This window comes from Megalobrama amblycephala, linkage group LG15, assembly GCF_018812025.1.
Source record: "Megalobrama amblycephala isolate DHTTF-2021 linkage group LG15, ASM1881202v1, whole genome shotgun sequence".
In the NCBI taxonomy this organism is placed as follows: Eukaryota; Metazoa; Chordata; class Actinopteri; order Cypriniformes; family Xenocyprididae; genus Megalobrama; species Megalobrama amblycephala.
This window is the reverse complement of record NC_063058.1, coordinates 6,349,153-6,365,036: the sequence shown is the minus strand read 5'-3', so window position 1 is coordinate 6,365,036 and position 15,884 is coordinate 6,349,153. Positions and strand designations below refer to the sequence as shown.

Here is a 15,884-nt window from a genome sequence, read left to right as displayed (position 1 = left end):
CCGGTTCCGGCTGACCTAATTTATGCAGCCTAACAATCCTTTAATGGATGTGAAAATATAAATTGATAATTTGTGTTATGTGTATGCCAGGTTAAAGAGATGGGTTTTTAGTCTAGATTTAAACAGACAGAGTGTGTCTGCTTCCTAAACAATGCTAGGAAGACTGTTCCAAAGTTTAGGTGCCAAATAGGAAAAGGATCTACTGCCTGATATTCTAGCTATAATCAACTGGCCATATTTCTGAGATCACAATAGACGTGTAGGAGCTAGCAGAGGCAATGGCGATGAAGGAGACTTGGTGCTGGACGTTGGAGACAACTTGGAGCTGGGCTTAACCAGTGAATACTTGGAACTTATGCCAGCGATGACTGAGACGACGTGGAACTGGACCTATCCAGCAATGAATGAGATGACTTGGAACTGGAACTTATCCAGTGATGACTGAGACAGCCTAGAACTGGATTGAACCAGCGGTAACTGAAGACCAACAAGCACATCATCCAGCTCATCAAACATCAATTTTGTCGAGCTTCAGCTTGGTTTACGCACCTCAGCCTCTGGAGTGCAGGCAGGGCTCCAGTTTATTCCCTCAATTCCTTTATACTCTCCAATCACTCTGGCTCAGAATTCGTGATGGGCTCAGGCTCTGAGTCTGCTGTGGGCTCTGGCTTTTGCTCCAGTGCAGGCATAGCTGATGGCTGGGTGGGCTCTGGGTCTGGAGTGGGGCTGGAATTGTCCTCTTCAACAGGGCAGATTGTGAACGAAGATCCACACTGAACCAGCACCCACTCCACATATTTGGCAAAGCTCCCTTGAGGACCTACACAGGCAGGTGTGCCTTTGACCGCTCGCTAAGCCCGGTGTGGTAGAAAACACACAGTGAGTGTCGGGATAGTGGGTTATGCGTGACAGGTCGAAAAAGTCCCTTATGTGATCCTCTTAATCTTGTCTTTAGGTGGTGTGTTCTGTCAGGGGTTGCGTGTATTAAATCCACTAAAGAGCTGTGTGATGCAGAATGAATGAGAAATAGTCTTTTAATAAACACAAAGACCAACATAACATTAACACGAGAGCAGGAACTGAAGAAACTGAGGTCTTATATACACTTATGATGATAATCAACCGAACAGGAAACAGGTATGTAACTAATAAATAACCATGACAACTAATGAAGAACTCAAACAATGACAATGAAAACGATGACAAAGAAACTAAACAAGACAGTGAAACTAAACATAAATGTTACAGTAACATTTCTAAGCAACATTTCTGAGGTGGAAACTGTTGTTCTAGAGATATAGCTATCTAATTACGAAAAGTCATCTAGACAAATACTATTATCATTATGATTATAATTTAATTGTTTGGTTCTGGAACTTACTGTACTTAATATTTCGTCTTTAATCTCCTTAATGCAATCTGTAATTTTATCTGGGGGATATGTAAAGCTGTCTGTTAATTATGGAAATTAATGCCATGCTGCCTAATAATATCACCAATAGGGAGAACAAGAAAGGGCCCAAGACTGAGCCTTGTGGCACATCATACCTGTGTTAAGTCAGACAGCTCATTTGCACAAATAAAATGATATAGTGAATCGGTACATAGATCATTTTCTGAAGTACTAGGAAATAAAAAGTTCAATGTGGAACTTTACAATGTTCTCCTATGACATCATGCTGAAAAATGAAAAGAAAAAAAAATCCACATGAACCCTTAACATTTTTTTTTTTTTTTTTTTAAATGTAGGTGTTGATTTTGTTTTACAGGTGTTTCCGGCACTACTGTACAATTACTAAGAACCGTACATGATTTCCAGTATATGAACAGTGATCTTGTGTTTTTGCGAAAGACCTGAAGACAAGAGAAAGCGAGAAAACCTGCTCAAACGTGTGGCTAGTCAGAGTGCAGTGTGGTTATCATGGCTGTAGTGGCTGTAACCTACAGGAAGTTTGTTCACAGAGATAAAGACCAAGACAACCAGCTGTCATTCATCTTCACTGCCTTTGTTACGGTCATCCCGTATGACTCACTCATCATGCCCTTGCCCATGATGTGTGTGTATTAGGTGTTTGGTATCTTCATTATAGAGACTGAACAAGGAAAACTGTTTTTATGTTTGTTACACAAGGCACTTTCCACAAATAAGTTACAACATAAAGCTAAAAAATGAAGATATTTGTTTCCCTTTTCAACAAAAGGTCAGTAATGGTTACTTCTGAACAAAGAATATTGATTGTCAACCTCAGGAGGTCAAATTAAATATTTGCAATTTTTTTCAACCCTGCTACCAAAATTTGGGACGTATAAGATTCTTATTTGTATAAAAATTTTGTATAAAAATTATACACAAATTCAATAGGCAAATATTAATATATATATATTCTTCTGTATATTATAACTTCTCCAGAATGGAGGTTTGCAAGTAAGAGGGTTGAAAATATCCTCTAAATCAAACTATTTAATTTTGAAACCTGAATGTGGTGTGTTCCATTTTCTATAATATAGGTAGCAACTAAATATTGCATTTTAGGTAATTAAAATCAATTTTTTAATTTGTGAATTACATTGTTTTTACTACAGTTGATCCAATACTAATCTAACAAGATTATATCAAAGCTACAATTTTAATTATGATTTTAGTTATTGAATACAATTGAGAAAGTCAAGTCCTCTGATGTGGCACAGACCAAAATCACAGTTTTAAGTGGGGATAGATATAGACATTTGATGTGTAAATGATCTATTGTTTTATGCTTGATTAATAACATAACTATAACAGTAACTATAATAGTAGCAATTTTATCTTATGTATCTGTCACTCTTTATATTAGATATCTATGTACTAGCATTTAAATTAATCATTTGATACAATGCACTTATATGTTTTTACATTGTACTTGTATTTAAGAAATACCTGAATGTAATTACAGATGTAATTAATTTCTTTAATTACATCTATATGTACACTGTTGACCATCCCCTACACCTTAACCCACACTTAAACCTACCTATACCACCAAACCTGTCCCTAACCTTACCAATCCCAATACAACTTGAACACAAGTACTCATTTGTTGATGCAAGTAGTTAATAAGTAGTTAAAGACACCTAAAATAAAGTGTGACCTGCATATCTAATATCTTAATTATAAAGAAAGTCTTTTCTGAGTGATCACTGTTAACAATATAACAATATACAGTTGCGGTGTTGTGGCTATTGTCCTCTGTTCTACAACAAGACAGTTATAGAGCTCTTCAGAGCTGTTGTGCAATAGAGACAGTGACTGTGAGAGAGAGTGTGCGTGTGTGTGTAGATGTAACGGACTTCCTGTGGTGCCTAAAAAATACCCTGCAATGCACTATTGGGAAAACATGAGAGCACACAGACAAAAACCCTTGGGTTCCCACTGTGCAGGAGTCACAATGTACTGGTCATCTAGTTAAAAACTAGCCATTTCAAAATACTATTTCATATAACTCAATACAAAATAAGAATCCAAGCTCATTCATTATATTGTTATAAAAAAGAACATTTGAATCTTCCATTAAGGTCAGTTTTTTTTTTTTTAATCCAAAAATAAAATACTTGCAGAGTACTCAACTCCAGAAAAGAGATGACATTACACAAGTGTCCATAAAAGTCTCTCACATTCACATTTAGGGAAGTGAATGTGAAAGCTCTAAACTTCCCCATTTACATTGTGTGTGTGTGTGTGTGTGTGTGTGTGTGTGTGTGTGTGTGTGTGTGTGTGTGTGTGTGTGTGTGTGTGTGTGTGTGTGTGTGCGTGTGTGCGTGTGTGCGTGTGCGCGCGTGTGTGTTTGCGCGTGTTTGTTGTTCAGGTATACCCTGTTATGGAGACAAAATGTCCCCACATAGATGTGGGATGTGGGGATAATATCCGAAATCCTTGTTCTTGTGGGGTCATTTTTTTGGTCCCCAACAGGAAAACAGCTTATAATTCTGTTATGTGACCTAAATTATGTTTTTTAAAAAGTGTGAAAATACTGAAAGTTTTCTGTGATAGATAGATAGATAGATAGATAGATAGATAGATAGATAGATAGATAGATAGATAGATAGATAGATAGATAGATAGATAGATAGATAGATAGATAGATAGATAGATAGATAGATAGATAGATAGATAGATAGATAGATAGATAGATAGATAGATAGATAGATTTTTGTTTGGCTCTTACAATGCAAAAAAACAAAACAAAAAAAAACCACAAAAAAAACATGATCAACTTTTGTCTCATTTTCCACTTTCAAAACAATGCCTGAAACACCTTGTGTCAATCCAGTTTAGCATATGAAAATCCAAGTCAAACATTAGAATAATGCATTTGTCTTTGCTGCAATAGTAGTTGCTTCCTCAAAATATGCGATAACAGTACAATGCTTTGATTAAAAAGGGAACAAAGTTCTCTCGGAACTTCACTTTGGCCAAACGCTGAAGTTTATGATTCTCAGACAATAGCACATGTAAAAATTTCCCTCTGATTGACTGACTCAAAGCCACAACAACATTGCCTATTTACACGAACAACATACACAAAAACAGAGGGCTTTCCATTAGATACAATTACAAACTCAATGTACTGTATTAGTACAATGGTGCAAAACTGTTCAATAGAATCCATGAGTAAGATCTTTAAAAAATAAATAAACCTGAAGCAACGAAAAATAGTTTTTAATAATAATAATGCAGTTTAATGAAGGCCTACCTGTGTGTGCATACATTTCATTCAATAATCTCTAAAATTAACATTTTTGGTCAAATTTATCATGTGTGAACTCTTCTAATAACAGATAATAATTAAAACACAAATTAATCATCTAAGAGATGGTGGAGATGCACATAAGGCCATCCCATCAACTGTATCATGATTGGTCGATAACCCTTGACAGTGTCACAAATGAAAAATCACGAGTCATCACCACATTTGACCTATCAGAGGCCAGATCTTTCAGTAAAGTCAGGTTAATCGCTCATGGGCGATACAGGAAATTTAGTCTTTTTCACACCAGGACAGTGAAGCTGAAGGCAGAAGATTTTAAAAACAAGATTTGCCCATTTGAAAAAAGATACCACAGTACAGCGCTCTTGTGAAGTAATTTCCACGTTATGCAATATTCTGTAAATAAGTGTGAAACTGTGAGATAGACACCACAGAAGAAGTTATATGATTGAAGGGCTTCATGTTGCATTACAGAATGGAAAGCTGTGTTATTTCTCCTGTAAGTATATGAGATTGTCTCCTTTCTCTTTCCAATTTAAATATTTCCAGGCGACACTAAAAAAAAAAAAAACATTTTTAAAGGATAATTTAATCGTTGTTTTTTTTGTTGTTGTTGTTGTGGAAAGTATAATTTTGTAGTGTTTTTTTTTTTTTTAGTAAGTTAAGTTTTCCATAGTATAATTATAGAAATAGAATTTATTGAGTTACTAACACAACATTTTGCACATTTTTAACTAAATTTAACTTAATTTTATAAAAATTAAGTTAAATTTTATAAAAATTTAAAAAGGTAAAAAAACAAAGCGAAAGAAAAACAATTGAATTTTTTTCAGTTGTCTGAAGAAATAATTCCGTATGACCATGATGCTCGGCCGATATATGACTTCTACCCATATCTCAGTACTGACCCTGAGACTCATCCTGGTGAGTTTTAAAAAATCATTTCAGTTCCTTAATATATATTTGATTCTTGTTATTTCATAGTGTGATGATTCACGTCATTTCCCACTGATTCTCGGTCTGAGGTTCTAAATGTCCGGAACTGGTCTGTTGGTTTCTGATACTGTAATAAAAAAAAAAGTAATTTAACAGCAGAAAAAAAATTAAAAGAAACAGACTTTGAGCTCAATTTTGTTCTCCCTTGCTGTTTCTCATGGAAGAAAGTGGATGGGACTACGCAAGTGTTCATGCTCATCACAGTGAATTTGAGCCGCCTCAAGGAAACCATTTCACTGAGCTTCATCCCACCACATACCGCTATGGAGATGTGGAGTCCTTCCATCCATCTGTAGATACAGGGATGGGAACACTTCTACCTGTGATTCCTCCACAGGTTAGTTGGAACTTTTACTGTTAATTCTGTTAATTCTTTAATTCTTCATAACGGTATAAAATCTCTTACATTTATTTAATCATTTCTTTTTAACTTATGTACTGAAATGGTTCTGTTTACATATATGAAGCCTTCTTTGTTGCTAGTTAAATACAGATTTTAGTACATTGGCACCATTAACTGTAGCCTCTTAACAGTACAAAATGCAGTAAAATATTCTATTCAGCCAAATAAGAAAGACATTGGAGATGTGGCTATTTCACTTTTGCTTTTAGTCTGCAATAAAAAAAAATGCCTTTGAATGAGAATATTCAGCTATTATTATTAATTTAGTAGCCAATAGTGTACTGTAATCAGAGAAAGGGTCTAAGAGAAAGAAATCATAAAGGAAAAGAAAGAGAGATGGGCAGGATGTGAGTGGAGAAGACAGACTGATTGCTCAACACTGTCTTTTCCTGACTAAAGACTGTTGCTGCTACACAATTACACACACACTACACACACACACACACATTAAACACAATCACAGTCAAACCTCAACTAATGACAGCCTCTGAATTTAATGCAAACTAGGAGTTTTGAATTTGGTTTAGTAACATAAGCCATTTGAATGTAAATTTCTGACCAAGATCAGCTCACCAGCATGTAAGCAACAATATTGCAGCAAGTAAGAATGTAAAGTAAAAACTTGTTCAGTATTTACTCACCCTAAACCCTATCAGATTGTCCTTGTTCTCTCTATGTAAGTGTAAGTAAATTGAGATATTTAGCACAATATCCAAGCTGCTCTTCTCCATAAAACAAAAGTGAATTAAGGACTGGTGCTGTCAAGCTCCAAAAATGACAAAAACACAAATTGTCCTTGTTCTCTATATGCAAGTATAAATGGAGCACAATATCCGAGCTGCTGTTTTCCATAAAGTAAAAGTGAATTAAAGACTGGCACTGCCAAGCTCCAAAAATGACAAAAACACACAATAAAATCAGGCTAATCCATACAATTTAGCTTCTGCTGTTTTTTGAGATCATGCGCATGATTTGTCCTAAACCAGTTAGACACAAACCCACCCCACAGCCGATTTTAAAGGGATAGTTCACCCAAAAATGAAAATTTGATGTTTATCAGCTTACCCCCAGCGCATCCAAGATGTAGGTGATTTTGTTTCTTCAGTAGAACACAAATGATGATTTTTAAACTCCAAACGTTGCCGTCTGTTAGTCAAATAATGCTAGTGGATGGGAACTACTATAAGAGTAAATAAAACTTGCATAGACAAGTCCAAATTAAACCCTGCGGCTTGTGACGACACATTGATGTCCTAAGACACGAAACGATTGGTTTGTGCGATAAACTGAACAGTATTTATATCATTTTTTAACTCTAATACACCACTATGTCCAACCGCGTTCAGCATTCACTTAGTGATGTCTCTGACAGCGGCAGTGATGTCTTGTGCATATACTTCAATGAGAGCGAGACATCACTGCCGCTGTCAAAGCGCCATCAGACCTTACTAACGAGTGCTGAACGCAGGTTGGACATAGTGGTGTATTAGAGTTAAAAAATTATATAAATACTGTTCGGTTTATCACACAAACCGATCGTTTCGTGTCTTAGGACATCAATGTGTCGTCACGACCCGCAGGGTTTAATTTGGACTTGTCTATGCAAGTTTTATTTACTCTTATAGTAGAAATTCCCATCCACTAGCATTATTTGACTGACAGACGGCAACGGTTGCAGTTAAAAATCATCATTTGTGTTCTACTGAAGAAACAAAGTCACCTACATCTTGGATGCGCTGGGGGTAAGCAGATAAACATCAAATTTTCATTTTTGGGTGAACTATCCCTTTACAGATTTTATTAGTGCTGTCAATCACAATGATGACTGCCTACATAATGGCGAAACAAATACTAACCCCTAACTCTAACATCATGTCTAAGCTGGCTGCATCCATTGCTGCGTATCCCTGCAATAAACCTTACTAAGGTAAGACGCCATCTTGAATTTAATGTGGATGAAAACAAGGATGTGAGGGACAGACGTACAGTCTTTAGCACTGCATAAAGGTCCTAGATCACATCATTTTCACAACTCACAAAATTTTCTTATGGAGTTTTTGTCTCGGGGGTAGGTTAGGGGGGTGAGATGTTTCGTCAGCTGAACAATGTATGTTGTTAAACAACAGTACAATCCATTGAAAGTATTGTACTTCTGTTCCTCTCAGCATCATTTACATTCCTGTCAAAACTTAAATATGGTGCTACCTTGAATTAGCTTGAGGCTGTCTACACTGAACATATCAAAACGGAACTTCCAAAACCATTTGTCCTGTTGTCAGAAGTAGCACAAGAGCATGTAGTACATCAGAAATAGAACAAGGCATGAGTTCACTGTTGCCGTCTTGTCGTGTTGCACCGGATCCAGTGTAGCAGCAGCAGTGTCGGGGGTAATGCATTACAAGTAATGTGAGTTACGTAATCAGATTACTTTTTTCCAAGTAACTAGCACAAAAACATCTGAACTCTAGTTTTATTACTTTTCACATGTTATTATTTTTAATAACTCAGCGATCTGAAGGCGGGTTGATGTCATCATTGAACAGTTCCTCTGTCAGAACAAGCAACCATGTCTATGTTTGGAGCGTCTGATGCTTTATGTGTACATAAAAACCACTGATCCTCTCAAACTTCTCCAAAACACGCTTCTTTGGTGAGCATCCGTTATATAAAACACACAGTACATTCATTTTGACAGCTACGCAAATATATTGAACTGTGTTCATGCAGAAATATGATGTTACAGTGATCAATGAGCCGAGAGTGCACATGCACAGTTTGTTTGCGCATCAATAATAATGAACTCGCGCATGCCTAATGTACGACTCCTGTGTGTCACTGTAATCTTCTTTAGATTCATTAATCGTCATCCATCAAAACTTTTTTTAGCGACACTGGTTTTCTTTATCCAACTGAGAGATGCAGTTTGCGTAAGGGTTCATGAAGCAGTTGGGCGTTTTGAGCCTGTATTTCACAGCAGCACGATGAGAAACGGCTTGGGCTGATCCGAAACAATCACAGAGTACCTACAACAGAGGAGGTGCTTTGTTTTAAATGTATTTTTTATTTAACGTATTAATAATACAATTAATGAATTATATTAATATATTTAAATTAATCTTATGTTATCTCGCAGGCCCACAGGCTGAAAACCACTGTTCTAGACTAAATGTGAACAGGCATTTACATATCTCACATAAACAAAATAGATTCAGTATTCCTCAAAATGAATAAAAACAGTGAAATGCAAACTCAGAATATTACACAAACCTGCACTACTTAAATAAGTTAAATTACGCAAATGTACTTTATGCATTTAATCTCACTTTATTAAAGGTGCAATATGTAAGAATTTTGCAGTAAAATATCCAAAAACCACTAGGCTAGTGTTATATATTTTGCTCATTTGAGTACTTACAATATCCCAAATGTTTGCAACTATTTGTAAATCGTGAGAAAATTGCAATTTTAACCAACGCTCCGGGACATACCCACATTACCCTCAGTTTACAGTTTTATTTTGTAGAAACCATGGAAACACCAAAGACGCTTTAATATATTACATGTTTTAATAGACAAGGGAACAACAGTTTTGATATATTTATGGACATAAAACGAATTATTGTTATATAGCTCAACACATTTACTCTTATTATTTAAATCTAATTTTCTTGATTTTCTGCGAGCACCATGCTTTACCATGCCTCATAGAAAAACACTATTTTGTGAAGTAGCTAACATAGCATAATCAGATGCAGCTTTATTTTTAGTAACAGTAACACAGCATTTTCTCCATCATACAATACGTTTTAAAATTAATTGCATGCCATTTATCAACACAAGCCATCCAGCATTTAATATGATATTCTAAAATCGATCTATCTTACTGCAGTGTGTAACAGTGTCTCATAACAGCCACAGAGTAACGTTATAACATTTTCAACACACTCAAATGTATCTAATATGATAAACAGAGTTGTGTTACCTCATACGCTTGACCAGAAAAGCAGAAGCAGCGTCGACGACTGTGGCATAATAAAAGTTCCGCTGCTCACGGCGTGTGTTGTGCAATCTCTCCAGCGGCCTCGTTTAGTTCCCACAACACTCAGTCCTGCTGTGCTTTATACAACAGTGACATTAATAATCGCATCCATGAACATGATTTCTTCCCGAGTCCTATCCCAATTCTTTTCCACCAGAAGTGAGGTGCAGACCACATGTCCCAAGATTCCATTTTCAAACTTGGCGTCATCAAGCTACACCTTTGTTTTTAATCGGCCTCTAACCAATGTCTTTGCTGCTGACCGTCAATGATCCAATTCAAACATAATAATAAGCAAAAATTACTTTAGATGAACAACACATTTGTGTTTTTTTTTGTTTTTTTTTATTGTTGAAGAGTGATGAACTTTGTCTGAGCTGCGACCTCTACTGTGGTGTGAATGTACATTTCCTTCAGCCTGAGGTTTATTCATTTTACTTACAGTGTGAAAGGGCCTTTATATTTGCCAAAAATAGAACTTTTTTTTTATTAAAAAAACAAACAAACTAGCAAGCCCAGTCCAGATGAGAAAAAGCAACACAAAAGTAACGCATAAGTAACGTAATGCATTACTTTCCATAATTGCATACTTTTTTTAGGTAGTAACACAATATTGTAATGCATTTATTGTAAAAGTAAAAGTTTCTGAACCCTGAACTGAATCCATGAAGTCTGAACTTTTCTTGATGGCCAACTGCATGATTGAGTTGACCAATGAAATCGGCTGTGGGTTGGGGTTTGTGCTTGACTGGTTTGAAAATAAAAAACACCCTAAAGTGATTATTCATTAAAAAATCCTCTTTTCTGCTGAAGCTCTCAAATCTCATTTGCACTCATGTTTGATTCAAATATGTCTTTTGTTGTGCCAGATTTGATGTTAACATCTTTGGTTCTCACTTGTCTCGTAACTGATCATTATCAACCTGGCCTGAATAGAGTGGTGCAGGGATGATGTCAAAACCCAGAAGAATAATTCAACCCTGGTTCCTTCGAGATTTTCCTATGGGGTTTTATAATGGGTTTTTTTTATTTATGAGTAAAATAAAGCCTGTGGTAAACATATCTTGATGATACTTTGATGTTTTGTACAACATAAATTACACACACCAATACCGAAAACACAAATTTTTGAAGCAGTTATGTTTATTTTGGAAAACGTTATGTTTCAGTAACTAGATAAGAGAGTTTGGGGTGTTAAGTGTGTGCATTTTCATTGAAGAACAAAACGAACAAAATCAAGTTATGTTTACCACATGCTTTATTTTACTCATAAATTGAAAAACCTCATTATAAAACCCCATGGGAAAATCTCAAAGAAACCAGTGGCGAATTAGTCTTCCGGGATTTGACGTCATCTCTGCAGCACTCTCTATTGGTCTATAATACTAGGAGAAAGCTATCAGCATTGCCACTCATTTAAATGGCAGTTGCTCATGCAGTGCCAGCAGTACACAGAATTAATATTAAATCCACATCTTTGTACTCTCAGTTATATGAAGCTTCGATCATTTGTTTTGAATCAGTGGTTCGGAGCGCGTATCAAACTGCCAGAGTCACGTGAACTATTGAAGTTTGAAAACACTTATGACGAAACCTTGTTTACTGAAATCATGGGATTTTGGCGCTCTGAACCACTGATTTGAAACAAAAGATTCATAAAGCTTCAAAGCTTCATGAAGCAGTGTTTTGAAATCGCCCATCACTAGATATTGTGGAATAAAGTCACTATTTTGTTATTTTTGGCACACAAAGTATTCTCGTCGCTTTAAAATACAGTGGTTGAATAGTGTTAATGCTGCTGATGCAGGCCTCACTAAGCTATCGGATTTTATCAAAAATATCTTAATTTGTGTTCCGAAGATGAACGAAGGTCTTACGGGTGTGGAACGACATAAGGGTGAGTAATTAATGACAAAATTTTCATTTTTGGGTGAACTAACCCTTTAAATTAGATTAAAATAAGTGTAAGCATTTATTTTAGATACACCCCTGCAAATATAACTAAATAATAAACAGACCATTTAAAAAGTTTACTAATACACTAAATGTGTTTGTGTTGTTGGATTCTGCTGATAGAAATGAAACTTTGTGGCTCCCTGGGATGATTTGGAAGCAAAACGTGATGTGCACTTGATTTTTAAATCTGGGACCACACCATTGTGTGTCCCTTTCTGTTGACACTGACTTTTTGTACTTCCTCTTTCAATGTAAAGTAATTCTGTGGTTTCCAAGTATTTGATACCACTAATAGAAGATCATGCTAAACCAGCATTTTCTGCTTGAAAATAAGTATGGGGGGATGTACGTTTGATAAACTTTTTCAGAAAACATTGCTTGATCATTTGCATTGTCAGTCATTTTGCTTTTATATATATATATATATATATATATATATATATATATATATATATATATATATATTATTTTATCCAATATCCAATTAAATGAGTCTCTTGACACACTGTAAACCTGAATAAGTTGGGCTAACTCAAAAAATTTGAGGTAATCAGTTAAATCAATTTACGATGTTCCCAATTTTAAGTAAGCATAACTATATCAAATTTTGAGTTTGTACTACTCATGCACGTTAATTGCTCCTGACTTGAAGTACTGAGTTAGCTAACTCGTACATTTCGATAGCAATTAACATAAAAGTTTTAGTTAAGATTTAGCAAATCAAATGAGTTATTAACTTCACTGTAAACCCTACTAAGAAAATTCAGAAATGCCAACTTGCTAATTTGCTAACATGTTAACAATAGCATGGTATAGCATTTACTGAATGAGTACAGCAACTTAAAACATGTAATTTACTTGCTCTCAAACCATGCAGAATGCACTGCTTGTCACCAGTATGGTAACTCTCCAAAAACCCACATTAACAGAAAGTCTTCTGAATTAGCATAATAAAACATGAATCACTACTAAATTTCCCTTACCATTAATCTTGCACAAAAAAAAAAACATTATATAACACTTAATTTTAGCATTTACTCTCCCTTTCGAGTGCCATGGGCAAAGCATGCTGGGAAATAGAAATCCCAGCCCAGTTTCAGTTAAACTTAAGTTAGTGTAAATTAAAAGAAATTAGTTCATACAACTCAAAACAATGAAACAGTTCAGTTTACTTGAAATATTTGGCAAATTGTTTTCAAATTTATATAAATTCGTACAATCTCATTCATTTCTTCTTGCAACCTGCTCACGCCACACTGAGGGTTAGGGTTTAGGGGTGCAGGTTTACTTTTCTATGTTTAGAGGATTAATTTTAAAGGTGTAGGTTCATTCTTTTTTTAATTAAAATTAAATTACATTTTGTTAAAAGTTTTCTCGAGTTGGTCATTTATTGCTTTGGTTTTGTGAGTTCCTGTGTCAAGGTTAGCATAATAACATTCATATGGAGGTAAGACTGATGATTGTTGGTATGTTTTTACAGTATACATACGTCCCCCACGCGCTGTACCAACGGTCCCCCCTTCCCCACTGCAGTACTGATGAGGAGGACCCCGGGGGACGCAGTCCACCCTTTGAGGTGTCAGAAGGTGAGGAGGACAATGATGGGCATCCGGGCACCTCCAGCACTCTATCAGGTGAGCTTCAAAATAAAAAAAAGGTCTCTAGGCCGAGCCCATATTTTCATGGTCTTGGTCTTGTCATGGACTCTTCTGGTCTCAGCTACAACACTGTAGCATACTACCATTACACTATTATTTCTATAGTATAAATTAATATAAGAACATTACCAAAAATATCAAGTTTCAAACCCTCCAAAATGTCTTGCCCCATAAACTCCATTGTAAATGCATTATTGTAAGCATGTTTATATGGCAATTAACAGCAGTTCACTAATGCTATCTACAGATCTCAAAGTGTACTTGAACACAATACTCCTTTAAAAATAGTTTGAAAAGAAATTCATATCAAAAGTGGCAAGCCAATGGGATTGTGTGCCATGCAGACTTTAAAATGGATGTCAATTTCTACAGGAAACAAAAGGAAAGTGCGTCTCTATCAGTTCCTCCTGGACCTTCTGCAGGATGGAGACATGCGGGACTGCATCTGGTGGGTGGACAGAGAGCGAGGCATCTTTCAGTTCTCCTCTAAACACAAGGAGACACTTGCCAGCCGCTGGGGCCAACAGAAGGGCAACCGCAAGAGAATGACCTACCAGAAGATGGCCAGGGCCCTGCGCAACTACGGCAAGACCGGAGAGGTCAAAAAGGTCAAGAAGAAACTTACATACCAGTTCAGCAGTGAGGTGATGAGGAGGACGACTATGGATAGGAGGCAGTATCATCACTGACACTCTGGACACAAAATGTTTCCTTTAGATCTGGTGTCTCTTACCTACAATGTCATTTTTCACAAATTCTCTCACGTCACTGTTCTGCAGTAAAATTGTAATCTCAGGGATACGTAATATGTAGCCTATAGGTAATATAGGGATATGTAATATTTGGGTAGCTGACATGGACATTGACATTTTTAACCACTTTAAATCAGCTTTTTGATTTCACAATTATTTCGCTATACATTGCAATAGACCAGTGATGTGACAAATGGATTTGGGGGGGGGGGGGGGGGGGGGGAGATTCCATGTAGTCTCTCAATTAACATGGTCATGAAAATGGCACAACAACAACAATAATAATACAATTTTTAAAAAAATGCTGTTTAAAGACATTTAGATGGATTTAACATGTTATACTGTAGGACATTTCTATGTATTCAGCTATTTTGACAGTTTCATATAGGTTGACTCCCAAATGCTTTCATACAAATAACTAAAGCCTTAACTTATATTATGCTTATTAAAAAATCTTTCCTTTTATTATGTGAAGGTGTCAAACTGCTAAATAAATGAACCTGGAAGTCAACTACAACATCCCTCCCCGAGAAAAAAAAAAATGCTTATTTACTTCCTACTGGGTTTCTTGTAGTATTTGTTATAGCAGAACTGTTATTGCAGTGAAAGGTAGGAAACATTCTAGGGGACTACAACAATTTAAGTAGCATTATTTGTATAATTACATACTAATTACATGCTTAATATCATTATTACTGTGTAATTACATAAAAACATGCATTGATAAGTACAGCATGTGACAAGCATGGAACATTATTTGTTTATACATGTACAAAATTGTCAGTTTTTCTATTCTATTATTGATGTATAACATTTGATGTTCATGGTAATACTATTTCTACTATGAATTACTTCATGAAAAAAATATTTGAACTATTTGAAAATTATTCTGACAATCCAATAATAATAATAATAATAATAATAATAATAATACAAAAATTAATGTCTAATCTCGTGACTTTGCTCTATGCTGCCACCCACGGGGCAGTGAATAATATGAATTCCCCCATATACAAAAACAAATTAATTCACAGAACTTGTTGATTTCCTTGCTCTTTAGGGCATTTCCAAAGTTATTTTCATCACTCAAGTCATGTTGCAATTGTTATCTTGAAGGATTTGGTTTCTGTTTTTAAAGTGAAATAAATGGTGGGCAGAAAAACAAGAGCAAAAGAGAAACCAGAGAAATCTTTAAATGATAGTACTGTCTTTTGATTTATGTACACAGAGTTAAACAGAAACTACAATGGGATTAGAGTACACAATATAATGCACAAAGAAACTACAGCAACAGAAAACGAAAAATGACTATCAAAGACAGACTGCATAGAAAAC

At 35.6% G+C, this 15,884-nt stretch overlaps 1 protein-coding gene across 2 annotated transcripts; it reads left to right on the top strand.

Moving 5' to 3' along the window:
- The first annotated feature begins 4,949 nt into the window (after positions 1 to 4,949).
- On the top strand, positions 4,950 to 15,745 carry spi1a (Spi-1 proto-oncogene a). Of its 2 annotated transcripts, none has more exons than XM_048158325.1 (5): positions 4,950 to 5,244; positions 5,730 to 5,790; positions 5,906 to 6,078; positions 13,620 to 13,773; positions 14,170 to 15,745. In XM_048158325.1, exons 2-5 carry the CDS (start codon positions 5,778 to 5,780, stop codon positions 14,484 to 14,486), a joined length of 657 nt encoding a protein of 218 aa, XP_048014282.1. In that variant the 5' UTR covers positions 4,950 to 5,244; positions 5,730 to 5,777; the 3' UTR covers positions 14,487 to 15,745. The 2 variants fall into 2 exon arrangements, with proteins under 2 accessions (XP_048014282.1, XP_048014281.1); XM_048158324.1 differs by lacking the exon at positions 5,730 to 5,790 and adding an exon at positions 5,579 to 5,669 and having other exon boundaries at positions 4,951 to 5,244.
- Positions 15,746 to 15,884: the final 139 nt, after the last annotated feature.